Here is a 27,475-nt window from a genome sequence, read left to right on the forward strand (position 1 = left end):
CCAAAAAGCAAGTTGGAGAGAATAGAATTTATTCAGTGTATACTTCCATATTGCTGTTTATCACCAAAGAAAGTCAGGACTAGAACTCAAGCAGATCAGGAAGCAGGAGCTGATGTAGAGGCCATGGAAGGATGGTGCTTACTGGCTTGCTTCCCCTGGTTTATTCATTTTGCTTTCTTATAAAACCCAGGTCTACCATCCCAGGGATAGCACCACCCACTATGGGCTAGGCCCTATCCCCTTCTTGGTCACTAGTTGAGAAAATGCCCTTACAGTTGTATCTCACAGAGGGATTTCCTCAATGGAGGCTTCTTTGTCATAACTCCAGCTTGTGTCAAGTTGACACAAAACCAGCCAGTACATCATATGAATTATGTGAGGTCCTTCCCAGACCTAAAAGAATAGTGTCAGCTCGACTATGAGTTAGCTTATCAGAAAGACATTAAGGCAGGAGATAAAGAGATAGTGATCACAAGGCAAGATCCCACCCAGCTCCATGTATTGTTTGTGCTTACAAAGGCAGGCAGATTCCTGAGATCAAGGTCAGCCTGGTACAGAGCTTGTTTAGGCCTAGGTGTGGTGGAAATAGTTATCTCAGAGCTGGATCCCATCCATCTAAACTTATTGCCTGTGCTTACAGAGACAGGCAGATCTGTAAATTAATTTGCAATGTTAAAAAGATACTTTTGTCTTTTTGAGGGACTAAGGTCTTGGGATGTTGATTCAAGGGATAGTCAAAAGGAAACCTGGAACAAATGACTGAATTGATATGTAAATAAAAGACTTGGTTTTGGTCTTTGGAGAACCCAGAGAGAGCTGCTTGGATAGAGTATGCAGCTCTTTTAGAATTTCTTTACAGCTCTTTTAGAATTTTTGTAATAGAATTTCTGACTTGGTCAGAAAGTCCAAGGAATTTTTTTTTTCTGGCAGCCTTTCTGACTTCAGTTGGGAAGCCCATGAGCTATCCAGAGAGCTTTCAGAATTTTTTCCTAGCCTTAGATAGCTGTCTCTGGCGGAGAGTGTCTCAAACAGAGATCTATCTAGAAAGCTGTCTCAAGTACAACATAAGCTGTTAGCATGTACCCAGGACTTGACTTTGAGTTGTTCTTCTGCCACTCTCAAACACTCCTTCCTCAGGTCTCCCTTTCCAAGCTGAGGCTGGTTCTTGGCAATGGGGTATTCAGTAAACCACATATTATCAAATAAGATTGTAATTATACACAAAATATTTTTCTCTTCTTCTGCGCATAACTTCTATAGTTATATAGCCTTTCCATTGATGGATTAGCTCCAGTATTATAAAGAGGGTTAGTAATGTGCTTGCAATGTAAGCATGAGGACATTGTCTGGATCTCCTGACTTTCTGTCTAGGTCCTAGGTGTGTTAACCTCACATCATCTAGAAGCCAGGTGTAGTGACATGCTGGGCCTGGGGAGATACAGACATCCCTAGCTTCCTGGATGACCAACCTGGCCTAATCAGAGAGATTCAGTCTAGAGAAAGACCCTGTCTCAATAAGCAAGTTTGGCAGCATCTGAGGACTGACAGTTGAGACTGACCTCTGGCCTCCACACATGCAAGGGCGTGCACACATCTGCACTTAAATATGAACCCACACCTATTCACCCACACCTGTACACACAGACACAGCAGATATGTGTATTGACTGTCATTAACTGAGGGTTCTTAGATTAAAAGGCAGTGGGAACCTATAGAAAGGTTGTAAGTTGCAGAATTATATGACTGAAATTGGTGTGAATGGTTTTAAAAAGAAGCAGCACTGACTTTGAAGTTGGGTAGACTAGTACTCTTACTGTGTGGCCTTATGCAAGGCATGTGAATCTTATGAATTTATGAATCTTAGAAGTTAGATATGCAAGACAAAAACAGCCAAACCATGTCTTTTCCCAGTATTTAGGCCCATTTTGTCACCCTGTCTAGTTCTTTCAGTTTTTTCAGGCTTCGGTGTAGATCACACTCCAGAAGAAATTCCTATTGTTTTAGGGGTAATTATGATTGTTAACTCTGCAGATCTGAAATTCATTTTGTGAAGCTTGGCAAGCCCAAAGATCTCAGATCTTTCCTGTTTTAAAACAATCCAAGGTGGGAAGGAAAACATTTCTGTTTCCTTAGAGACACTGGATGGGGCAGATTTCTTTACCCTCATCACTGGCAGGGGCTGAGATCTAGCTAGCATCCTATACCAGAGAGGGAAAGGAAGAGAGTTTTGCAGAGCATTTTTGCCTGGGTGCAAATGGCCCTCTTGCTGTTGCTGGTACTGTTGCTGGAGCATCATCAGGCTCCTGTACTGTTGCTGGAGCATCATCAGGCTCCTGTACTGTTGCTGGAGCATCATCAGGCTCCTGTACTGTTGCTGGAGCATCATCAGGCTCCTGTACTGTTGCTGGAGCATCATCAGGCTCCTGTACTGTTGCTGGAGCATCATCAGGCTCCTGTACTGTTGCTGGAGCATCATCAAGCGCCTGTACTGTTGCTGGAGCATCATCAGGCTCCTGTACTGTTGCTGGAGCATCATCAGGCTCCTGTACTGTTGCTGGAGCATCATCAGGCTCCTGTACTGTTGCTGGAGCATCATCAGGCTCCTGTACTGTTGCTGGAGCATCATCAGGCTCCTGTACTGTTGCTGGAGCATCATCAAGCTCCTGTACTGTTGCTGGAGCATCATCAAGCTCCTGTACTGTTGCTGGAGCATCATCAAGCTCCTGGCACCTGCAGGGTTTCCTCTTTGGACACTGAGCTGCATTTCTTACAACTTTCTAAGGTCCTATGAGTTATCAATTACTTCTCTAGCAAATTTATTTTTTCTCATTATTGGTTCTGCTTGAAGCCAAGAACACCAGCAGGATACACAGGCCACCACTGGGGGCACTCAAGGGCAGAGAGCGGCACCACTTAGCATCTGGTGGATACTGTCACTTGAGGTCAGTCTGGCTTCAAGCTAGAAAGTCACTTCAGTTTCGACTTCTATAAAATGGAAGTGACAATTTCTCAACATATCCTAAAGATGCAATAAAGGCAAGATGGTGCCCACGTTAAGGGGCTTTGAATATGTAAACATGACATAAATCTTGAGTGATGCTTCCAAGAATCATGGTGGTGCTTGGAAATATCTTGGAGTCCAGAGGCACAAACTCCGGAAGTTCATGCATCTCTTCATAAGTGGTCTATTACAGTAAGAATTATTTTTTTCCCTCAACAACTGAAATTTGAGCATGGATAGTCCCAGGTATAAACGAAGTACCACATTTAATTTCCTTTCTGAAGTTTCGAGTTGCAATAAGGGTATCAGTTTGAAACCAGAAGCAATAGCGTTCAAACACCATGTTCAGCACCGATGATCTGCAGGCTCTCAGTCACATTACTTGAATTTCACTGAAACTTCAAGTCAACCTACTGTTTGTGGGGAACTCAAGAGACTGTGCAGAGCTTTGTGTGAAGAGATTCTTCAAATGGTGTTAGGTGTTTTATCTCATATTCTCTGTTATTTCTTCTGCCTCTAGGCCCCCTTTGTAGGAAATCTTTGTAGATTGTACAAATCTCCCCACGTTCCTACACTGGCCTCAGCGGGTCTGGTACTTTCCCTTAGCTTTCCATGTTGGAAGGCAGTGTGTGTCTGGTTCTTCAAGCAGCACTATGATCACCAAGGACATAAAGTACACTTTATGTTCTCAGCATTTAGTCTCTTTATTCAATTACTGGATGCCCTGTAAGGACTTTACAGTATAAATCTTATTTCTCCCAAAGCAAACACATGTGAGAGTTTTCTGGAGATTAGTTTAAGGCCGAATTTCCAAAACACACTTCATATAATAATCTGTATTCTATGGACAGGGGAGTCTTTAAATTCATCAGGAATTTAACACTTCCATGGTCTCTTTATTTCTGCTGGGTTTCTCTCATTCATTGCTGGATCATGGACACTTTTCATAGATCTGGTGTTATATGGGCACACTGTGGAAGTACCACTTTGAGACGAAATGGTCCTAGTTTCCATGAATTGAATTCTGAGTTTTAGAAGGCTATTGACAGCTGAGCCTTTCAGCAGGCATCCTGTGGGATGCCTACCATAGGTCATGATCACTGCTGTGCTTTGTTTGCGACATCTTCTCACTGGAGCTATGTTATATGTGACAATGGCACGCTGAATAAGTGGGACTTAATGGGTATAACTGGAAAGGAGCAGTGTTCTCTGTGATTCTCTCTGCCATGATGTTTATTGAGTTTTTTTTTTTTTCTTTTACTATGTGTTACACAGCTAAGATTCCAAGAGAATGGTGGATGTTTCTCCAAGGAAGCATGGTGAATGCAGGTCGCCAGTCCTTCCCCAGCTAATAAAGAGCCTCATTTACTCAAAGCTTCTAGCCAGAGGAATTCTATAGCATGAGAGAGCCTAGCACACTAGGGCTATTGTTCAGTCCTTGCTTCTCATTGGATCTTTAGGATATGTCAGGAAATGACCACTTCCATTTAATAGAAAAAGAAAGTCACGTGACTTTCTAGCTTGGAGCCGCACTGACCCCCAAGAATTAGCTTCCTGCTCTCACCATCAGCTGCTTCGGGTGCTGCTCTGCTCCTGAGTGTCCTGATGGTACCCTGCATATCTAATGGTTGGCAAATGCTTCTTGACAGCTAGTAAGTAACTGTTGGAGCCTTCCTGTGTCACTTAGAACCCTACTTATAATCCTGCAGTTGTGATATGGCAGTTGAATGGACCGACTGCAGGACTGAACCCAGACCACAGGTATTTTTAAAAACACACAGCTAGAGGTGAAGGAAAAGCCCAGGTGGCGGAAGTGTGAGTACAGAGAAAGAAGTTCACGTGGGGCTCTAATGCTGGGCCGAAGCCAGAGCCTTCGCTGCCTAGCATACCACATCAACCTGTTAGCATCTGAGGACAATGGAAAGCCGTAGGAAGGCTTTAGAGAAGTCAAGAAAGGCTATGATACGATTTTAAAAAAGACTTTCCTTTCCAGAGGCTAAAAGGGTGTATGTGATTGGGGGCATTTGCGTGCATTGGCAACCAACAGAAATAAAGGTCTCTTAAGGGCAGAGCTGAAATGCTAGGGGTTAAATGCCTGCTTAAATGTCAGAGGTCATATGTTGTAAATTAATTCCTTAAATTTGTATGTTAACAAACGCCAGGCCATTGGGAGACAATTAGGATGAGATGGGGTAATCATCTTAGCACTAATGGCTTTATAGAAAGAGGCATACATTCCGTAGGCTGTACATTTGTGTGTCCTCACACAGACTGCTTGTTTGCATATCTTGTGTGCTCATTTTGTGCTGTCATATAATATTCTCTTTTCTGTTATAAAGCAGAAGGAAGACCCTCAGGAGATGATGGTTTTGTGCTCCTGGATTTTTCAGGTTTAAGAACATGCTTGGTTTCACTTTTATTTTTTTCCTAGCAAAGCACTGAAACAAACAATAACAGAAGCATTACTACTTTTCCTTCTGTAGAAAAAGTGCACAAGAAGGTCACTGTGCTGGTTAATGTATTTGTCTGATGGGTGCTTGATTGGAATTCTTTGTACAATGAATCTCTAAGAAATAAAATACACAAGGGGGAATTAGATAGAAAAGATCACCTACAATAGACATATGGGATTTAATCTGGGGTGATGACTTTTAAAAATCCTTCGTTGTCTGAACTTCTTCTGAACTGTAGTTGTGATGGAGGGCAGGAATAAATCTCCACTGTGGAACCTGACTAGTTGATGATTCAAGTCTCCAGGTTCAGCTGACGTGCACACACTGAACACTAGATGGCACCTGCCATCCTGTGTCTGAATGCGGAGCAGAGAGAAGGAAATGACATTCCTCTGTGTTAAAAGCAGAACTAGGGAGGTTTACAGGAGAAGTTGAAGGGGGCTAGAAAGATGGGGCAGGTGGGATAGGGGAGGGCAGTGGAGGAAGGGGACAAGGAACAATGTGCCTTGGTGTATGTAGATGAGGGTGTCCTGATGAAACCCATTACATTGTATGCTAAGTTGAAAAATAGCAAAAAGGAATATAACAAATGGTTAACTTTGGGAACTATAAAATTATCCACCCCACACTTCTCACCTTACTGTCCTTCAAGGTATGTTTTATGGAAGGGTTTTGTGGTTAAAGACGTTTGGAAAAGCCATTTATCTGTATTCAGGATATCATCCCCAGGGAACACTGGTACACAGATGTTTTGCCGCATTCTTCAATTGAAGACACTTGATGCTAAGTAACTATGGTAACAACACACTACAACTATTCCTCGAAACATTCTTTGTGGGGGATACAGACTTAGTCTAAACCCTGTCTGAAAGAAGGAATAATCCAAGCCAGATCAATTCTACCTTACTTTACAAACATCAGAAATAACTATATCAACCCTCTTATGCTGAAGTTCAAGAAATGTTATAGACAGAGGGAAGAAAGATTGAAAGAGCCAGAAGTTGGGAGGAGTGATGGGAAATAGTGTCATCTGGCAATGACTTGTCTGCTGCACTCAGGAATTCACTGCAGCAGGGAGGCCCATAAAACCCACACAAGGTTGAGCCAGTCATGCTGCTGGGGGACAGTTATTTTTCTGTAGGGATAGGTTTCTGGTAGGATGTCACTGCTCCAGTGGGTGGCCTTACATCACGAATATAATTGAGTTAAAAAAAGGAAGACAAGAAGTTTGGAGTGACAGGAATTGGGCTAGAAGTAGGAGACGAGGGGGGGGGGTGAACTTGGTGAAAATATATTGTATACATGCAGCTGTTCTCAAAAACTAAAAACAATTGTATTGAAATCAATCTTAATTTAGAGTTGTTACCAGTGATAGTAAAATTGAATGAAGATTTGCCATGTGATATGTAGCATTTTAAATGTTAATTTCGGAAGTGGAGAGAAAGGGTGTAATGGGCTATTCCTGGCTGTCAATGTGACTATATCTGGAATGAAGTATAATCCGGAACTGGAACGTACACCTATGATTCAGATATTGAGGCTGGAAGATACAGGTTTTTGACCTGGATCATGGCATGGAGATCTCGAGGCATAGTGGCTACAAAAAGCTTAGGCCCAGGCAAGTAGTGCAGGCCTTTAATCCCAGGAGACTAAGACAAGGAGATCTCTGAGTTCAAGGTCAGCCTGAGGCAAAGCAAGTCCCAGATCCAGGCCTGGTGGAGACCTACATAAGGATATTGGAAGGAAGAAGATTCACTCTTCTTTGCTACTTTCATTTATTAGCCAGCACATCTGTTGGAATCTATAGAAGAGCAGCTGAAACAACTGGCTTTGTGGGACTGAGCAACTACCAGATTCTTGGTCTTTCAATTCACAGCTGCCCATTGTTGGGGAGTTGGACTACAGACTGTAATTCATCCTAATAAATTCCCTCAACTTAGAAAGACATTACATACATTCTGAAACTCTAGAAATCCCTGATTAATACAGAGGGAGAGAGAGGTAGACAGTGGGAAGAAAAGAGGGGGGACACAAAAGCTAACACACTAAGGCTGTTGTACTGAAAGCCACTATCAAATACATTACCAGGAAAGGTCTGCATGATGGAGTTATTCTAGAGTGGATACTCTGCCCTTGATCCCAAGAATACTGTTTACTAAACAGCTCTCTTATATGTGAAGAAGAGTGCCTGAGAGCAAAATGTACTCTAAACCCTCTTCCCTCCATCTGAACTTTCTAGGTTACTGTTAACCTGAATAATTTGGAAATTAAAGTTTTTATTTACTTTGATTGGTAAGAGTGCTGCTTTGTGTTTTTTGGGAATGCACCCTTGCTCTTACTGTCCAGCTTACGCTGTGAGTGCAAAATTCTGTATCTTTCACCTTCCACTATTTATTATTCTAATTTCCTTCTTATCTGTCATATCATCATAGCCTCTAAACAATCATTGTTTTCTCTAATAGTTACTCAATCAAATCATAGTACTTGACTTGAAGTTAGATAATTCCTACTGAAAGTTAAATAAACTCAAACAAGCTTAAAAAAAGTTCCCTCTTCCTTTCTAATGGGAAATAATTTTCAGATGATATTTTCTGCTTTTTCAAACATTGCACATAATAAAGAATATACCATCAGATCTCCAGAGACTCTCATGTTCTATGAATTGTAATATCCAATACTATAATTCTGGTTGGTTGCCTTACTTGATCTGTGGTCCTGATATTGAACAGATACATCTATTTTTCAAAATCAGAAATACTTTTGAGTTATCTTCTTTTGAATCAACTACTCTTCTTAGATTCTTTGTTTTTTTATATTGTGTAGAAGAAATGACAAAACCTATGGCTCCTTAGGTCTCCTACTTTAGTAGAAGTAAAGAATTTGATATCTCCTTCATTTTATCATCCTAAATCTGAGCATAATAATGTATGGTATGGTCATAGGATTAAATTAGCTATAAATATGGCCTGAGTAAAAACCCTTTAGGTTTTAACCACAGCATGCAATCAGAGTAGTGAGCATCAAAGTATGTCTGTATTCTGTTGGCAGAATCTTGAAGACTGCTGTATATAGAGAGGACTCCTACTTTGGGTCAAGAGAAGTTAAGAATCTAACTGTATAATCAGGACTGATGGAGCTGAAGAAATCATTTATTCTTTCAGATTATCCTTTCCTGGAAAGTGGGAGAAACAGGAGAGTTGGCAACTCCTTAAGGATTGGCACAGCATAATTCATGTGAAAATGTTTCTGTTCCAAAATGTGCAGGGACCACGTGAGTCTTGACTGTGATTTGATGGCAGGATATCCATCCAGACCCCAATTTCCTTTGGGATGATGGAGGATTTTAGAATTGGACTTCCAGGCTATAATGACCTCTTTTGCAAAGGCTACGAGTCCATCACTGTGCCAAATGTTGAGAATGAAAACTCCTTTAAGACATGAAACTTTGTCCTTCAGAAATCTTACCAGGTAATGAAGAACTAGTCGTGTAAACCAAAATTGGCAATAAGCCTGAATGCTTGGCATGTCTTGTGGATCATTTAAGAGACAACAATGTAGTTCAGCCCGTGGATGGTAGAAAATGTTCCTGGTGTAAGACCTCATATCACATCTCTCAGACTCAGCATCCACTGAACTGCAAACTCTCGGATGGCAGAGGTATGAATATGTAGGAAAGCTGTCGTCACACACAAGGCATGGTCAGACTGTCCATGCAGACTTCTGGGTACTGTCTGTATTTAGGTCAACTGCTGTGTACTATTCAGGGAAACTATGCATACATGTGTGTGTGTGTGTGTGTGTGTGTGTGTGTGAGTGTACATGAGTGAGAGAAAGGAGTATAAAGTATGGGGAGAGAAAAAAAGAGGTAGCAATAGAAATGGGGGGATATTTGCACCTTTGTTTTAGAGAATTGAAATAATGGCTAACAAGTTAATGTGGAAAATTCTGTTAATCATAGCTATAAAGTGAAAACTTTTTTTCTGAGTATACAATGAAAACAAAAACTATGTGCTTCATTGAGCTACGAACCATAAACCTCTATAAAGCCATAATCCACATATAATTCTCTATTATTTACATGGTTGTTAAAACCCTAATATGATTATAACTATTTGAACTTAACCATCTACCACACCAGGGCGGAAGCAGTGGAAACAGGAGAAAGTAAAAGAAAGCAAGGCAGAAGGAAAAGTAGAAGGAAGAACAGGCAAGGGAGGAAACTTCACTCAGATTTTATAAACAGAAAATTAATTGTATATATATTAACTTGATAAATTTTGACAGGTTACTCAACCTTGGAGGGCCTGATTCTCTTATATAAATATGGGGAGATATTTTTTGTGGTAAAAATTAATTTTATAGTTATGAATGATGAAGAAGTGCTCCAAGTCTACATTACAATTTCAGCATAGTACCTGGAGTTATATAATATTGTATATATTTTATATTTAATTATTTTTGTAGTATGTGTATGTGTGTGTGTGTGTGTGTGTGTGTGTGTATGTATGTATGTATGTGTACACCAGAAGCTGACACTAGGTATTTTTTTCTGTCATTCTACTGAAAGACCTTTCTCTTTCCACCTTCTGAGCACTGGGATTACAGGTATGCACCATTTTTCCAGTTTTTCATGAGTCCTGGGATCTGGACTCAATTCCTAGTGTTTGCAAGCAAGCAGTTTACAGATTGAGTCAGTTCTCCAGGCCCATTAAAATATTTTAATAGACTAGATATGATTTATGTGCATTATAAGTGATAACACACAGATAAAGTACTAGGAGCTAGTAGAGATGGTGGATATGTTTATGAAGGTACATTATGCTGAGAGATTCATTGAAATGTGTCCACTTCTAAACACATTAAGTTGCAACACTAAGTAGTTACAGCTTTTTGTTTATCAGACACCTTTGTAAAGTGACCTTAAATATCACTTTAATAAACTTATTAACAAATAATATATGCTTAAAAGGTTGTTACCTGTAATTCTTTTTTGTTTTTAAGTTTTAATGTATTTTGTTGCTAGTAATTCTTGAACTTAGGCAAATTCTGCACCCTGCCACATGTCACCCTTGCCACACCATGTAGCATTCTTTTATTTTATCATATATTTATGTGCACCAAAGTACTATAAAACCAAAGTTTTAGGAGTGTGCTCACAAGTTCTGTGGAGACTGTATTTTAATAAGTGAGCAGTATGCCAGGTAAATGAGGCTTGCTTCTCAGTATTCTGTTGCATGCAGATACACTTTACAATGTAAAAGAAGACAGCAGGACCTCCACCCTTATCCAGAAGAAGGGACAAGCATCCTGTACCTATGGGCCATTTAAACCACAATGTCCTGGAGGCTGTGAAACATCTCCCTTTGTAATGAAAGTGATTTCCTCATGGATGACGCTGGATGTAGACAGAAAGGGTCTTAAAGAGACATACTCACCGATAAGATCTGATCTCCTCTCTGGAGCTCCCCACTCAGGTCTGCTGGTCCACCGGCCAGAATGAAGGATACAAAAATACCTTCTCCATCTTCCCCGCCCACAATGTTGAAGCCCAGGCCAGTGGAGCCTTTATGAAGGACTACCTTGCGGGGCTCCCTGTAGAAACAAATGGAGAACACAGCTCATGGGGTGACCATTCTCAGACCTTCAGATTCTGCTTGTCTTTTTTTTTTTTTTTTTTTTTTTTTTTTTACTTTGTTGTAACATGCGATACCAAATATTCATCACCTACTACACTGACAGTGGCTTGCCATAGTAAAATGCATTTGCATATTATGAAAGGTATCATAAGAGGAGTTTATCTGAATTCTCATCACAATGATCAACATCTTATGTAACACCATTCCCAAAATACCAGTTTTTCTTGAGAGAGAGAGAGAGAGAGAGAGAGAGAGAGAGAGAGAGAGAGAGAGAGACAGAGAGACAGAGAGAGAGAGAGAGAGACAGAGAGAGAGAGAGAGAGAGAGAGAGAGAGAGAGAGAGAGAGAGAGAGAGAGAGAGAGAGTGTGTGTGAGTTAGAGCTAGAAAGATGGCTCACTTAAAAGCACTGACTGCTCTTCCAGAGGTCATGAGTTCAATTCCTAGCAACTACATGCTGGTTCACAACCATCTGTAGTGAGATTTGATGCCTTCTTCTGATGTGTCTGAACAAAGTGGCAGTGTACCCATACATATAAAATAAATAATTATTTTTTTTTAAAAAGTCTGTAATATTATATTGATCATAAAGTAGTCAGCAGAATGGAAAGGCTAAGAAACAAAGTTTTGATGAAAGAGGAATCAGATTGAACCTTGCAGGTGGTGGAATATCCAGGAATCTCTGAGTCACCAAGAGTATCTAAATGAAGAAGATTAACATGTGGTCATATATACTGTTGAGCTGCTGATGTCATGGGAGACAGAAAGACCAGTTAGAATGGGTGGCTGAAATTAAAGAAGGCACAAGATAAGACAAGGCCTATGATTGGATGAGGGGGAAAATAATAGGCAAAAACAGAGTTTTGAAAAGGAGAGAGAAGTGACAAAAGAGGAGGAAGAGAGGCAAGATGGAGGACGAAGATGAGTCATCTCCTCGTGGCTCTGTATACCCACAGGGTCGGATTATTATAGGACAGTTTGTCTTATCTAGGTGGGCAGATTGGCTCTGAGTTTATTGTGTGGACTGTAATTTACTGAGAAAATCTGAGATAAAACTGTTGCTAACTTACAAGTCTCTGAATGTGTTGGGTTGGTGGAAATTGTGATGGTGACCACAGGGAGCAGTTGCAGGGAATGTGAACAGAATTCCTGGCTGGCAGAGAGACAGCCTGGAGTGGGTGGCTAACAACTGGAGCCAGAGGATAGATGGTGGTATCTTGGCGTGGTGCCATAAAACCATTGGGGTGCTGGGAATATGAGCTTGGTCCTCAGCGGAGAGACTGCTATAGACAGAGACTAGCCAGGAGGGTGGCCACTGCTGAGATGAAAATACCCCACTGATGCTACATGGCTCTAATGATGCAGTTTAGGTAAATTCTCTTTCTTAACATTTACCACAGCAGGAATGTCCTCCAAGAAACCCAGGTGTGAAACGTAACAGTTGGAGAAAGGTTGACTGCAGTGAGGATGAGAAGGACAGAGGAGACTATGTAGAAGGGTGAGGCACTGGAGAGAGAGAGGGAGAGCTACTGAGTAACTGGCAGAAGAGAAGGTGGGCCTGAGAGGATAAACATGATTACCCACTGCCAGTTCCAGCTAATGCTCTCATACCCCTGTGGAGATACTGGAAATATTCGGAAGCGAATGGAAACAAATGTGAATTGAAGTTCCCAACAAAACCAAAACTCAAAACCCACCAAAACTAATCAAAACCAAACAAACCATACCCATGATACAGATTTCAGAAGGTTTATTCATTTTTTTTTCTTTTCTTTTTTCACTTTTTGATTGGATATTCTCTGCATTTCCATTTCCATCCCTTTCCCCTCCCATTGCCTTCATGAAGGTGCTTCCTCTCCCAACCACCCTCTCCCACGTCAGCACCTTGGCATTCCTCTACACTGGGAAAATGAGCCTTCACTGGAGCAAAGGCCTCTTCCCCCATTGATGTCAGAAAATGCCATCCTCTGTTGCATATGCACCTGGGGCCATGGGTCTCTCCATGTGTGCTCACTGGTTGGTGTTTTAGTCCCTGGGAGTTGTGGTGAGTTTGGGTAGTTGATCATTTTATTCTTCCCATGGGGTTGCAAACCCTTTCAGCTCCTTCAGTCCTTTCTCTAGCTCCTTCATTGGGGTCCTCATGTTCAGTCTGATGGTTAGCTGAAAGCATCCTTATCTGTATCAGTCTGGCTCTTGCAGAGTCTCTGAGGAGGCATCCATATCAGGTTCTTGCCAGTAAGCACTACTTGGCATCAGCAATAGTGCTTGGGTTTAGTTGCTGCATATGGGGATGGTCTTTTCTCCAATCCCTTCTCCTCTATTTGTCCCTTTATTTTTTCCCATGAACTTTTTGTTCTCCTTTCTAAGAAGGACTGAGGCTTCCACCTTCTGGTCTTTCTTTGCTTTGAGCTTCCTAAGTTCTGTGGATTGTTTCTTGGGTATTTTGAGCTTTTTGGGCTAGAATCCGCTTATAAGTGGGTACATACTTTGAGTGTTCTTTTGTGACTGGGTTATTTCTCCATCTCCCCTCCTCTCTGTTTTCGTGTGTGTGTGCATGTCTGTGTATAGGCCAGACCAGCTTTGGAAAATAAGTTCCTTCATTTTATTATGGGTTCTAAGGATCAGCCTATATCATAAGGTTAGTGCAAGTTGGGTAACATTTATCAGCTGAACCATCTCACCAGCTTTTCATTCAATTTTCCTTAACAGTAATTTTAAAAATGTGTTCTGTCAGCCTAAGACTGACCAAGGAGCCATTCTGTCATCTATTTTTCTCTTCTAAACATCTCAATTCCAATAACTAAAGTTTTATTTTCCTTTCAATGATATATGGATAGTAAGAAACCACCCAATATTTCTTTATGCAAATGATATAAGGGTTTATTTGCAATAACAATTCTATACTTAAAATGATAGATCTATGTTGCAGCTCATTATAAGAATGTAAAATGTACAGTCCCGCTTGAACTATAAGTAGATATGGTATATAGTTATAGGCAAATTGACATGCATACTTACTATATTCTATAAACATTGGATAAGCAACAACTCTACCTTGAACTTTTCTAGGTGGGTGCGCTCTCAGAATGTTTGCAAACTACATGAAAATTCTTGCCCAGGTGGATTTATTGTATTGTGCTAATAAACCACAGACACAGTAACTGAATTTACTCTCTACTGTGTTAGAATGGTAAAGGGCAGGGCCATCTCTCCTTCCCTGGTGACACCAGGGCCAGCTCTGGACTGGCATTGGTGAGGAGGGGTGAGAGAGTGCAGGGTACCATCTCTGTGCCTCTGCTACTTCACTGCAGATCAGGGCCAGCTACCCTCACCCTGCCATCAGGGCCAGCTCAGGAGAGGTGCAGGGCCTGTTCTCCCAAGTGCTGCTGCTGGCAAAGGCTCTACTTCTTAAAAGTTTCATAACCTCTTCAAAAAGGACCACCAACTAGGGAGGAAGTGCTTAACTACAGGAGCCTATGGGGGAAAATCTCTTATTTGAATCACACAAAAGTAGTACACCGTTCCTCTTCATCTTTCTGCTTCATTGATTCTGGGCAGGGTGGAAATTCAGTTTTCATTCTATTTACTGACTTTAGCTCAGTGGAGGATGTAAGAGGAGAGATTGCTTATAAAAGATGTTCATAGTTGCTTGGTAGAAGTGGAGATAAGCTTACTACTCTGGGCAAACCCATAATAGCACGGGGGTGAGAGGCTTTATTTCTTTTATCTTTGGCTAAGGTAGGGCCAGGGAAGCATTGTCAAATCTGCTCTTGCAAGTAACCCCTTACATATACTCCTGTAAGTAATCCCAAATAAAGCCAAGTTGGACATCGGACTTCAGTAAAATCTGTACTTCGGTCTTTTGTAGGCTTCCTATCTGGGGTGAATAAACTGGTATGTTGTGTCTCACCAGAAAAAGACTTGTCATATAACAGATGGGTAGGGGTGTGGGGAGGATCTAGCAGACCTTGAAGGAAGGTAAAGAATATGATTAAAATATATTTATAAAAAATTAAAAAAATAATCACAGTTCTTCCTTGCTAACTCACCCTTCCCTCAGAACTTAGTCTGGAGAGAAAGGGTTGAATTTCTGGTTTTGGTTTGTTTGTGGCTCTTGGCAATTGCATAATGTAGGCTCTCCAGTATTTTATCTAGTATATAAAAGATGCAAGAACACAGTGAGTGTCTCAGCAACTCATTACCGCCCTTTCAGGCCTTCTTTGGGAGAGTTTCCTTCTTCTTTACACTTCTTTCTAGCTTTTAGAGACTTCTTGTTTGTTGGTTTTATTATGTTCAATGTTTATTTTAAATATGATTGTCTATTAAATATGAGTGAAGATTAATGAGGAATGGACAGGTACATGTGAAGGGACACTAGTCTGCTCAAGCATGTGGCTCTGGCAGGCCTTGTCCTTCTTCCCATTTCCTCTGTCTTGCTGAAAACCAGTGGCTTATATTCCTAAAGCTTGGCACCATGGTTTATTCCCTTATTTGACCACTTCCTCCTCCTGAGTCTGACTACCAAGGTCCATCCAGCTATTGAAGTAATGAAGTTCTGCCACCAAAAGCCCCCTTTGACTCACCTGGTTAACATGCTCATTTAAAATTAAACACCTCATCCTAGCATAGGGTTTCCCCCTTTACCTTTATAAGCCAGTTTTTTTATGAGCCATGGCTGGCTGTCTCTTCTCTATCCAGAGGCAGTCCTTTGTCCTCTGGGACAAACACTCCCTCCACCTCTCCCTTGTTTCCTTTCCATTCTCTGCCTTTTGTTTCTCTGGGGCAAATAAATCTCTTGGTATTGAGAACTTGGTCTTGGGGTATGCAGATACTGGTCTCCATGTGTCATGTATTCCTTGGGCGTGGTGCTTTGCATATGTAATGGGAGTGCAGCATTTCAGGGTGGCTGCTAGCTCACACATCCTTCACTAGAGTGTGTACTGGAGACCAGGCATAAGCACTTCCCCAGCACAGCAAGAGACTTGACAGTCCAAAAGAATATGGAAAATGGTTACTGTGAGAAAGAACACACTCCCACAGCGACTTAGGCCTACACTTCAGATTATAATCATTTATGTAAATATCTTCCCTCCTTTCTAGTGTTTGTAATCTGGGGATGGAAAATGCATACACAACAGGGATGGTAAAGACAGTCTAGGAAATTGAAGAGGGCTGAGAGGGATTGTGGCACCTTTCATCTAAAGAGGGCTGAAAGTAGCTAACTCTAGATGATGACCTCAAGGAGAAATTGTCTTATTTGAACATTGCCTCTGTCTCCAGGTTCTTTTATAGATAAGCCAAGAATCTAGATTTTATGTAGAATGTCTAGCATTTTAAACCAACAAAGATTAAAAAGCAAATGAGCGCACCATGCAGTTCCAACTCTGCCCTGCTTGCTTACAGACCCAGCTGGGCTGCCAGAGTGAGTGACATGACGGGAAGTTTTATGACACATCAGATACCTGTTCAGTACAGATGGGGTTGACATCCTGACTTAGAAGTCTATTCAGTGCCATTTCTACCCTTCTCTTTCTCTAGCTCTAGAATAATCTCCCCCTTTGCTCTATTATTCCTTATCTCTGTTTGTTCTCTTTTTAGTACAATTGCTGAAGACTCATCTTCTTTGTGATGATGTGGTTGCAACCACTTCAAGCCAGCATCCTCTTGTCTACATATTTAGTGTCAAGGAATGACTCCAGGTCTGATAATCTAATGTCTAAAATATCCGTGAAGCATTATTTCTGTGAGCCCTGTAGCTTCCAGACTGGACATAATGTCCTGGGGTGTAATCGTAGTTTAACCTAGAGTGCTCAACAAATACTTGATAATGAAGTAAGTAAACCAACACAAAAACTTACAAAGGATGCAAATAATTTTTTATACAGAGACACTGTCTCTTATTTGTTATGCTATTCTTCTAGAATTCAGCTGGTCTCAAGACGATTATCAGCCATTTTGTACTGACAGTGGAACATCATTCTACCCACCCTTGCTTTAATCCTGACTTCATGCAGGTCTCTTGACTGTGACCATCTGGAAGTCACTTTCATCAGATACCCAATTTTCAACTGAGCTGGATGGATACTCCATGGATCGAGTGGAAGAGAAAGAGAAGGATATCCATATAGCTGGCTTAGTTTACACATATCCCTCTCCATCGATAGTAGTTAACCCAAGAGTAGCATCCATACCATTAGTCTTTTGTCTGCAACATTTAGTATGGAGTTAAGTGCTTTCTATTGGTTAATTGCAGTTTTCATATGATATCTTGGATATGGACCGTGAAGAAGCTAGAATCTACTACCTATAATATCAGCATGCTTTGAAAGGACTCATTCAAGTTTGATGTTTGATTCATCCAGCCAGTCTGTTAGAAAACAGACACTTCTGGAATTCCTATTCAGTGTTGGGCATTGTGAATGTAAATATTAAATGGCCTAAGGTTGGAAGGCCAATTGCAGAAAGATGAGGAAGAAGAATACTGCCATGACGGAGACTTGAGGGTAATAAAGTAATACAGATAAAAGTAAAGAGTGAGGAACTGAAGAAGAGCCTGTCCTTGTATTGTCACGACCCCTGGAAACAAGCTAATCTCATTTACACAGTTCCACCTTTTCCTTAACATGGCCTAAAAAATGCCCGGTAACGACAAACCCTGAGTGTTGGGCAACGCACGAAAGGCCGGTTTGTTCTGCTCTATGATGTTTCCGGTTCCCTGCTAGATGGAGTCATGGGAGTATTCTAAGGCAGCTGGGAGTTTTGGGGAGAAGAGTGCCATGTGATTTTTCTTTTAATTCTACAGGGTTCAAGTGTGTTCAGGATTCAAGAAAAAGAAAAGAGACCACTTAAACCTGAAGGACGTATGTTAAGGGAGGATAAGAATGTTATCCACTGTCTTTTGATTTTTTCTGCTCTGAAGTCTTCAGTGTACCCTCTGGATTGTCTACACTTCTAAGAATAACATCTAAAAGTCCTCATCACATGACCTTTACCCCTCCAGGAAAGCCTAACTTCACCAGGTTCCTCTTCTCTTAGTCTACAAAGTTGCTCATTGTAGCCCCTGCCACTGGGTGGCTGTTACACACCTCAATACCTCATTCCAGGGTCTCCTTTTTTTCTTTTTTTCTTTTTATTGATTATTTTATTTATTTACATTTCTTTTTTTAAATCGAACAACTTTATTTTAAAAAACAAAGATAAATTTACAGATTTTAAGCATTTTTTCATAAAAGTATACGAATACATTTTTGTCGGTACTTGATTTTTTTTAAAGGTTTGATAGTGTGCATTAAAATCTTACTAGTTACAATGCGCATAAAGTACATGTAAAACAGAATGTAAGCTGGAAATAGTCAAAGTTTGCTTGGTGTGTAAAGATTAAGCATAATGGTTTTTCACTTTTTTTTTTTTTTTTTTTTTTTTTGGCCTTTGTTTTTTCTTGAACTTCATATAGTCTGTGAGTTGTTTCTAGGGTGTTCAAAGCTTTCTGGGGTTAGTATCCAATTATCAGTGGATCAATTTCTCCAGGTTTTCTTTGTTTGGAATGATCCATTATCTTGCCATTCTTATCTTTCTAATTAGCTTCTGCTTTAACTTCAACACCAAGATCTGTGGTGTCTTCTCTCTACTGCTCCCTCTGTCTTTACCTCCTGTTGAAATAGCAACCCCCACCTATTTTACTTGAGACACAGGAGTCTTACTATGTTGCCAAGGCCAGATTGAAACTCTTGGGGTCAAGGGATTCTCCACTCATGACTTGAGACTTATGGAACTGCAGGCACAAGCTGCTGTGCTTGGTTTAATTTCTTCCTTTAAGAAAGTACACTGTTGGCCTGGAGACATGCTTAAGAACACTGGTTCCTTTTCCACAGGTTCTGAGTTCAATTCTCAGCACCACATGGCAGCTCACAACCATTCATATCATCTATGGGATCCAGCACTACTCTGCTGGTCTCAGATGTACAGGCTAACAAAACATCATATATATATATAGATATATACATCTATATCTATATCTATATCTATCTATCTATCTCTATCTATCTATCTATCTATCTATCTATCTATCTATCTATCTATCTATCTACCTACCTACCTACCTACCTACCTACCTACCTACCTATCTATCTATCTATCTATCTATCTATCTATCTATCTATCTATACACAAAACCAACAAAACCAAAGATACTGTTTGGACCTGGATTTATCTTCTCACCTACATGATGAATTTATGTGATACAAAAGTATAAACTCCTTCAGATTTGTGTTGTTGTTGCTGATATGTTTTTGCTTATACTTCTGGGACGTCGTAGCACAGACAGAGCACATAAGAATCACACAACCACTATATTTCACATGGAAGGAAAATGCAACTTAAGTACTGAGGGGAAGTGAGGCAGTGCCGTGGTTCCACAAGGAAAGAACAGAAAGAAGCAGGACATTGTCCCCTGCAGCTCAGGTTCTGAGCTGGGTGCTGCCAGGAATAATGGGTAGTTTGTAAGGAAGTCACAAGATTCAGGTAAGATAATGAACAAATTGGGGAGAGGGATGAGAGTCTGCCTGGCTCATAGGTGAAAGGGTCACTAAGAGATCTCCAGCACAGGGGCATGTCCTTTAGCTCTGACTCCATGTTAAAAACATGAATACATAATCAGGATAGCACCATGTCAGGACACTACAGGAAGCAGGCCCAACGGGCTTTCCTAGCTAAACTGCAATGCTCACGAAGACTGTTAGCTGATGTCCCTCTCTCCAGGTCTAGGCTCACTAAGCCATGTGCTCATTAAAACACGTGTTCACATAGTGACTTTTCCTAATGGGACAGTGTACTAATGAGCATACTCTGGTATCTTGAGAAGTTATATTATTATTGTAAAATAAAGATAAGAGTATAGCATGGGAACTCACCCACCCCTGAATACACTGACAAAAATTAAGTTTCAAAATGTTCAGACCTAAGAACTAGATCATTACCATGATGGGCCAGTACAAGTGTAATCCTCTCAGGTTGTGTCTGCAGAGGCAGACTCTGAGCCTTCCTTCCTATATTTCTTTCCTAGCACAAACCTGCACATGAGAGCATTAGGGAGAAGAAACAGTGGTAGATTAAAGAATTGTCTTTTTTTTTCATAACGGGAAAATGTGTGTTATCATAGTTGTGTGGGCGAGCAGGAAGGATGGGCACGTGGAAGCCAAGTGCAGCGAGCTTCAGAGCTCTTGAGAAATTATTGCTCATGTCACATAGCTTCATGAGCTGGGTCCTCGAAGACTTCAGCACAACGCACACCACACATTCACTCAAACAGCCAGCCAAGCAGAAAGAGGAATTTTGTTGAAGGATGTGCTAAGGATTTTGGCATTCTGAGTTGGAGATCTATGCTGGACTTTTAGGTAAGGAACAGAAGGCAGATTAGCTTCTGCCAGATAGTCATGACAGGCCTGGAGTGTGGGTAAGTATAGTATAATTGTTAGGTACTAGGTGAGATTTAAAATTACCCCACAAAACTATCGGGTGAACGTATTCTGCTGTGCTGTGAAACCGTGGCACAGTATTCAGAGAGTAATAGAGCTGGGTTTGAATCGTGCTCTTATTAATAGGCGAAAAATCTAGAAAAGTACATTTCTATCTCTGTGTCTCTGTCCCTGTCCTTGTCTCTCTGTCTCTCTCTGTCTGTCTCTCTGTCTCTGTCTGTCTCTGTCTCTCTCTCCCTCTCCCTCCCTCCCTCCCTCCCTCCCTCCCCCCCCTCTGTGTGTGTGTGTGTGTGTGTGTGTGTGAGTGTGAGTGTCTGTGTGTGTGTAAACATGGATACATGTATGCCATTACCCATGCGTGGTATTCAGAGAACAACTTAAGATACTGGTCCTTGCCTTCCACAGTGTTTGGGACAGCAGACAGGGTTTCCTGTTTTTATTTTCATTTCTCTGCCACACATACCATAGCAGCCAGCCTTTTAACTTCCCAGAAGTGTCATGTCCTCACCCCCCATCCCAGGCATTCTGGGATTACAGATGCAAAGGACCCTATCTGGCTTTATATGGCCTCTGGGGATTTAAATCAGGACCTCATTCCTGCACCAGTCCTTTCCCTGGGCCATCCTACCAGTCCAATCTAGGGGACTTTTAAAATCATCTTTACTGTTGGTATAAATTGTGAATAATAGTATTTATTTCACGGTGTTATAAATACAAATTTACACAAAATATTAGGCACTAAGACCATACAGCAAGTGCTCAATAAATGCCAATCCACTGCTTTGCGTCCTATGGCGTGATCATTGGAAATCAAATGGAGATACACAGAATATAGAAATGAACAATGCAGGGCACGTGTAAGTAACAAATGAATGCTATGGATAATGAGAGAACTCTGATAATGGAATCATAAAGATGTGGACTAACAGGACCTGGATCTGGAGGGTTCCGTAGATAATATATGGGGGAACAATGGATACAGAGTACACAGAGCTCAAGGTCAGAGGGGAACCAACATGGTGAATGTTTGAAGAACTGGGCATTTGCCAGTGTCATCAGTGAGTACTGGGAAGAAGACTGAGGAAAACTGGGAGGATCCCGGATGCTGAGCTAGGGATGCAGACTTTGATGAGTTAGCATCTTTATACCCAGCAGAGACTGACTTCTGCCTCAGGCCCGAAGTGTTTACTTTCTATTGTACTTCTTCTGTAACTCTCCAAGGTAGCTTTCAAGAAGCTCAGTTAAACACTAAGAGACTGTCTACAGACATGGCTGCAAAGGGAGGGGGTGTGGCCACAGCTGTGAAGATAGTCTGAGTCTTGACAGCTCAAAACCAGCCCACAGACTTTGTGAGACCAACTATTTGCTCTCTTCCCTAGGGAAAGTGTTGGAATTAGTTATGCATCTGAGATTACATATGATATCTTTGCTAAAAGGAATCAACGAGATAGGTCCAATCATTTTTCCACACAAACATAAATCAACTAAAGATTGGTTTTAATCCCCTTGATTTTGAAATATATCAGGTTTTTGCATATTCATATATCAAGTGTGATGATCTATAATATATATCTCATTTCAATTTTCCTTGGTCTAGGTTAATTAAAAAATAGAGGAGCCGTTAAATCTTCATCCCATGTGTGTTAACATTTCAATAGTTATATGTTCTAAACATTTCAGCTCCAAAAATAAGACATGTACCCTTTTATTTTTACTTTGTGCACATTTGCACAGATACACACACAAACACACACACACAGAGACACACACACAGACACACATACTTCCCAAAACAGGGTTTCTCTAGGTAGCTCTAGCTTTCCTAAAATTCACTCTGTACATCAGGCTGTCTCCAACTCAAGAGATCTGCCTGCGGCTGTCTCCCAAGTGCTGAGATTAAAGGCATGTGCCCCCACACCTGGATGCTTTTGTGTTATTTTATACAAAACATTCCCATTAAATTATATGTATTATCTGAAGTGACTGAAAAGTCCTGTTACCTGTTACATTTTATATTCTAACACTGTTGATTATTTTAAATTGTTATTTTGTTAAATAAAACTACACAACCTTTGTACAGTCTTTAATTGTTGTGTTATATAATTTCAAGTCACCAAATCTTGCTAAAAATATTGAAATATTATTTGAAAGTCTTACAAAAGTCCAGGTATAAGCATAACTATTAATTGACAGTTGGGATTGACTTTAACAGTTTTGTATATTATTCTGAAAGACAAGTGCATTTTATGAAGTGATCTTTAAAAACCTTTTTTAAGTCAGAGCCCTATGGAATGACAAAATGCCAGTCATCAGTGATCCATGTGACATCCTGGCACTGCATTGGATAACTAACAGCATCAACTTCAGGTTTAACAACTCTTAACCCTCATTCGGAAACATTATATCATTGTAGACAAAGCTTAACCTGAACTCATTTTTCTAGTTTTTGACTCTAAAATTAACCACTGGCTATTTCTGAAAACATCCCTTATTCTTACTTACTTAATAATCTGAGTTTTACTATACAGCCTTGAATTAGTAACCCCCCCCCCCAATTTATATCTACTGAGCTCTGCAAGATTTTCTCTGTGGAACATAAACAGGCTGAAGCTTAGTAACAGAGATCTGTGCTTCAATTTGCACATTTTTAGCCACCCCACCCTACTTCACACCGATTGCCTGTAGAAAGATGGAAAGACTTTAGTATATGTGATCATGCTCGGCTTTGAACAGACAGTTCTGATCAACAGCTGTGTAAAAAAGCTAGTGGAGAGGAAGGAAAACAGAATCCAACAGACGCCTCCTAACCCTAGCATTTCAAATGCTCACTTAATGAAAACAGGGGTCTTTCCACTTCTTAGTCCCAATTTTATTACAATATTGCATTTCGGGTATCTATGTGACTGTGCCACTACTAGGGAATTATTTCAAAGAGGGAAGAGGTGATGAATGGATACCGTTTTAGTTCCACTCTAAGGCATTCTGACATTACAAACTTTCCTCTTTACATCTCCACAGTGGACGCCTCTGAGACATAAGAAATTGACTATAACTGCCCCATCCAATGTTGTAGTGATGTGCTACTTTGCACTGGAAACATGTCTGACATTACCAAGGAACTTTAATTTTCTTTTAGTTATTAAGTCATTTATATAATTCCATGTGTCTAGTTGCTGCTTAATTGACCATGTAGCCCTAGAGTATTTATTTTCTTGTCAAAGGGAATTTATGTTTTCAATTCCAGTCTTATGTCTCCTTCTTTCTTGGTCTCCTTAAAGGATTTTTATTTGGTAAATTCCTATTTCTAAAGATACCGGCTACTTTGAAAACAAGACCTGGAGGACACAAGCTAGATGTTTCTTGAAAGCCTCCTCTGTAAAGATGAGATTTCATGGCACTGGAAGGTGTTATACAAGCTTACAAGAGAGATAAGTAACTGAAAGTCCTACCAGCTGCAGTGTGATCTCTGACACATGACTAGCATGGCATGATAACCCTAGAGTGCAGTAGTCGGACTCATGTTTAGGTAGTAACTAGCAGCTCTCCAACTGGAATTAAGGTCTGCTACACAGGAGGGAAATCACACTTGGTACTGGAAACAACCAGCTGCTTGGGGCTAGTGAAGTCACTGATCTTGGAGGACAGCTCCAACTGCCTCTTTACTCAGCCCGCAGAAATCCTAACTGCATTCTAAATATGTACCTTTATGCCTGCAGATAAATGCAGCTCTCAGCACTCATCGAAGAAGCTTCTTTTTGGAATAGACAGAGAACACTACAGAAAACTTCAAGTGGTCACTGTGTGGAGAACACATGCTCATAAAATTTCCAGCCCCAGTTGGTGATTGTACAACACAACTCCTGTGCCCAAGGCTCAGGGAACATTTCAGAAGAGGGAATAAAAAGATTTCAAGAACCAGAGAACCAGGGAATCTGCTGGGAGATTGTGTCTCTCAGAAATTACAGGTAGGTTTCACCTATGACACTTAACAATATGGAACCCTTAACAAGACCTGGAAAATTATTATACCAACAAGCAGGCTACTATAAAAGAAGGATGTTCTACTGGGACCCACCACCCATCAACAAAGAATTACAGGAAACAAAGGAATGCTGATAGAAGAATATATACTTTTCCCCAGAAATGAGCATCTTAATTAGTCATCCAATGCTAAGTTGTTAGCCCTAAAATCATATGCATAAAAGTCACACTTAAACAGACTGAAAAGATTGTATGTATATATCTTATAGGTATGTAACAATAGCAAAAAAAAATCAGCTATGATTTCAAGTAGGAGCAAATGGGTGATTTGTTTATAGAAGGAGATGGAGGGAGGAAAAGGAAGATGAAAAATTTTAATTATATTTTAATATAAAGATAAAATGAAGGTTAAAAAAATTCTTATTTGCCTTTTACAAATGGCATTACCAAAACTTAAGGTCCTTGGCCACCTCCTCAATATGTCTCTTCTTGGAAGAACTTTTATTCTTCTTTAGACCCCAGTTTAAATGCTACTGTAAGAACGCCATCTAAAACAGCCCAAGCTTCATATTTCCTGTCATACTCCCCCTGCATCCTATTCACGATGCGTGTCTTACAGTGAAGTATCTTTGTCGATGTTTATTACTTTGCCTGCTCCCCATCTCTTACCGAGATGTACTTTATATGAGCACAGCAGGTCTCCTGTGCCCGACACGTACTGTGGGCTTCATCTTTGTTGAATGAACCAATAAATGTGTGGCCTTATCTTTTTCTATTACTGATGATTTGCTAATCCCTCTCACTCACTCAGACCAGCATCTTTCACTTCATATTTCCATGTGACTGCTCGAGAATGAAATTACTGTCTTCCACAGAAACCGACTTTCCTCTTATCTTGGTTAATGATATTGGCCCAATCTCACAAATCAGAAACTTCTGCATTTTGCCTCCCCTGCTTTCTCATTCTGTACTTCTAATATCCAATGAATGCAACCTGTTTTCCTACTGAAATGCCTTCTGACCCATTTTTATACTGTTTTATTCAGTGCCGTATCATGCAAACTTGGGTCTCTATAAGGAATCCCTAGCAAGGCTCTGTCTATCCCTGCTTAACCCTTGGAACCTCTGCTCTGTGTTAGCTTCCAAAGAATCCCTTTTAAAAGATGAAAATAAATCTGGGTGTGGTGGTTCATGCTTGTAATCCCAATACTCCTGAAAGTGGGGACCAGAGGATCAGTGCTCAAGGTGAGTCTCATTTACCCAGCAAATCTGAGGTTAACTCAAGAGCTATATGAGACCTTCTTCAAAAAACCAAAAAAAAAAAAAAAAAAAAAAAAAAAAAAAAAACAAGAAAACCAAAACAAAAACAACAACAAAAAACAACCCCCCCAAAACCAAAAACAACCAGCCAATCAAAAACAAGCAAAAACAAAACAAACATCACCTCAGACCAGTGGTTCTCAACCTGTGGGTTACAACCCCTTTGGGGTCAAAGACCATCAGAAAACACAGATATTTACATTATAATTCATAACACTAGTAAAATCATAGTTATGAAGTAGCAATGGAAATAGTTTATGGTTTGAGGTCAGCATAACTATTAAGTGGTTGCAGCAGTAAGAAGGTTGAAAACCACTACCTTGTTGGCTTGCATTTCAGAGGCCTCACAAGGAGATCTCTGGTCTGGTTGGTGCGTGAGTTCAGGCGAAGGGGAAAGGATTCAAGCAGGGAGGAGGAGACTCTTCCACTGCTTCCACTGCTGGTGCTGCCCTGTCTCTGTTTCCACCACTGCCATAAGACACCAGGTGGGGTCAAGCCAGCAGGAGACTGGCTAAGCAGTGAGGTGTACAGGAGAGCTTCGGTGGCGATTTCAGGAGAGCAGATCTCTTCCCAAGTGGCAGTGTTACAGCTCTTAAGATAGAAGCTCCTAGTGGTTCTTGCACTCCTTTAATATTTATGATAGGCTTCTTATATAGAGTTTTGGAATAGTTCAGAATCTGGCAACAGGTGCTGCCTATTGGCTTAGCCTGAGAACTTGGGAATGCCTCATCTACATATTTGAGGGTGTGGTCCTGCTTCTACATTACATGTGATCTTGTCCTCACTTGGAGGAGGGACTGGGGTGTGACCTCGAGTCAAACCTCTCTACTGGGATTGTAGCTATGTGACAGAGCCCTGATCTCTGGGGAGACTAGGAAGCTGCCTGCTGTACCTTAGGGTCTCCAAGGCTTCAATTTATCTCGTCTGGGAATCAGGGCACCCTTTACTGTCCATTTCCCCACACTATCCTAGACTTACAAACATCTATTTCATCTTTCTTCTCTAAAGTGCCCCTGCCCACATTGTCTGTGGGATAGTGATCATGGTGCTAAATTCCTGTGGGATATTGCCTTAGTCTCTTCCACCTGCCTGTCCCCCACCCAGCCACTGTGAACCAGCACTCTACTCTCTACTTTCAAGAGTCTGAGTTTTGTAGATGTCGCATAGCACTGCTTGCAATTATTTATCTCTATGTGATTAAATTTTTTGAGACATAAAAAGCACAAAGTTCCAGATAGGCAGGATGAAGGATTCTGAGGTTCTAATGCACAGCAAGATGACTATAGTTGATAACATCAGAGTACTGAGCTAAAATATTTTTAAAGATTCTCAGCTCAAAGAAATGATAAACCATTAAGATGACAAATATGTAAACTACTCAGACTTGATAATTCCAGAATGTGTCACACATCAACTCTCACTAGGTTCTCTACAAATAGGTATAAAAGTTTTTGTTAATTAAAAATTAAAAAAAAAACCTATGAGCTGTCTCTTTTCTTTTTATTTAAATAGAGTTTCAAGATAAATGAACTCTTGGTACTGTGCTTGAAAGTAGAAATAAAATTATAAATGCAATTTAGTTTCTGATGTCATGGGCTCTAACTGTGAGGAGA

At 40.6% G+C, this 27,475-nt stretch overlaps 1 protein-coding gene across 19 annotated transcripts in view; it reads right to left on the bottom strand.

Moving 5' to 3' along the window:
• The window catches only part of DLG2 (discs large MAGUK scaffold protein 2), a gene marked incomplete at both ends in the record, with an annotated part of 1,874,976 nt that overhangs the window by 298,176 nt on the left and 1,549,325 nt on the right, over positions 1-27,475 (bottom strand). For all 19 annotated transcript variants that reach the window (XM_080912637.1, XM_080912640.1, XM_080912639.1 and 16 more), the window contains one exon: positions 10,890-11,046. In XM_080912637.1, the coding sequence (XP_080768763.1) occupies positions 10,890-11,046 (157 nt within the window). The remainder of the gene's footprint in view (positions 1-10,889; positions 11,047-27,475) is intronic.

This window comes from Micromys minutus (genome assembly GCF_963924665.1).
Source record: "Micromys minutus genome assembly, chromosome: 2".
In the NCBI taxonomy this organism is placed as follows: domain Eukaryota; kingdom Metazoa; phylum Chordata; class Mammalia; order Rodentia; family Muridae; genus Micromys; species Micromys minutus.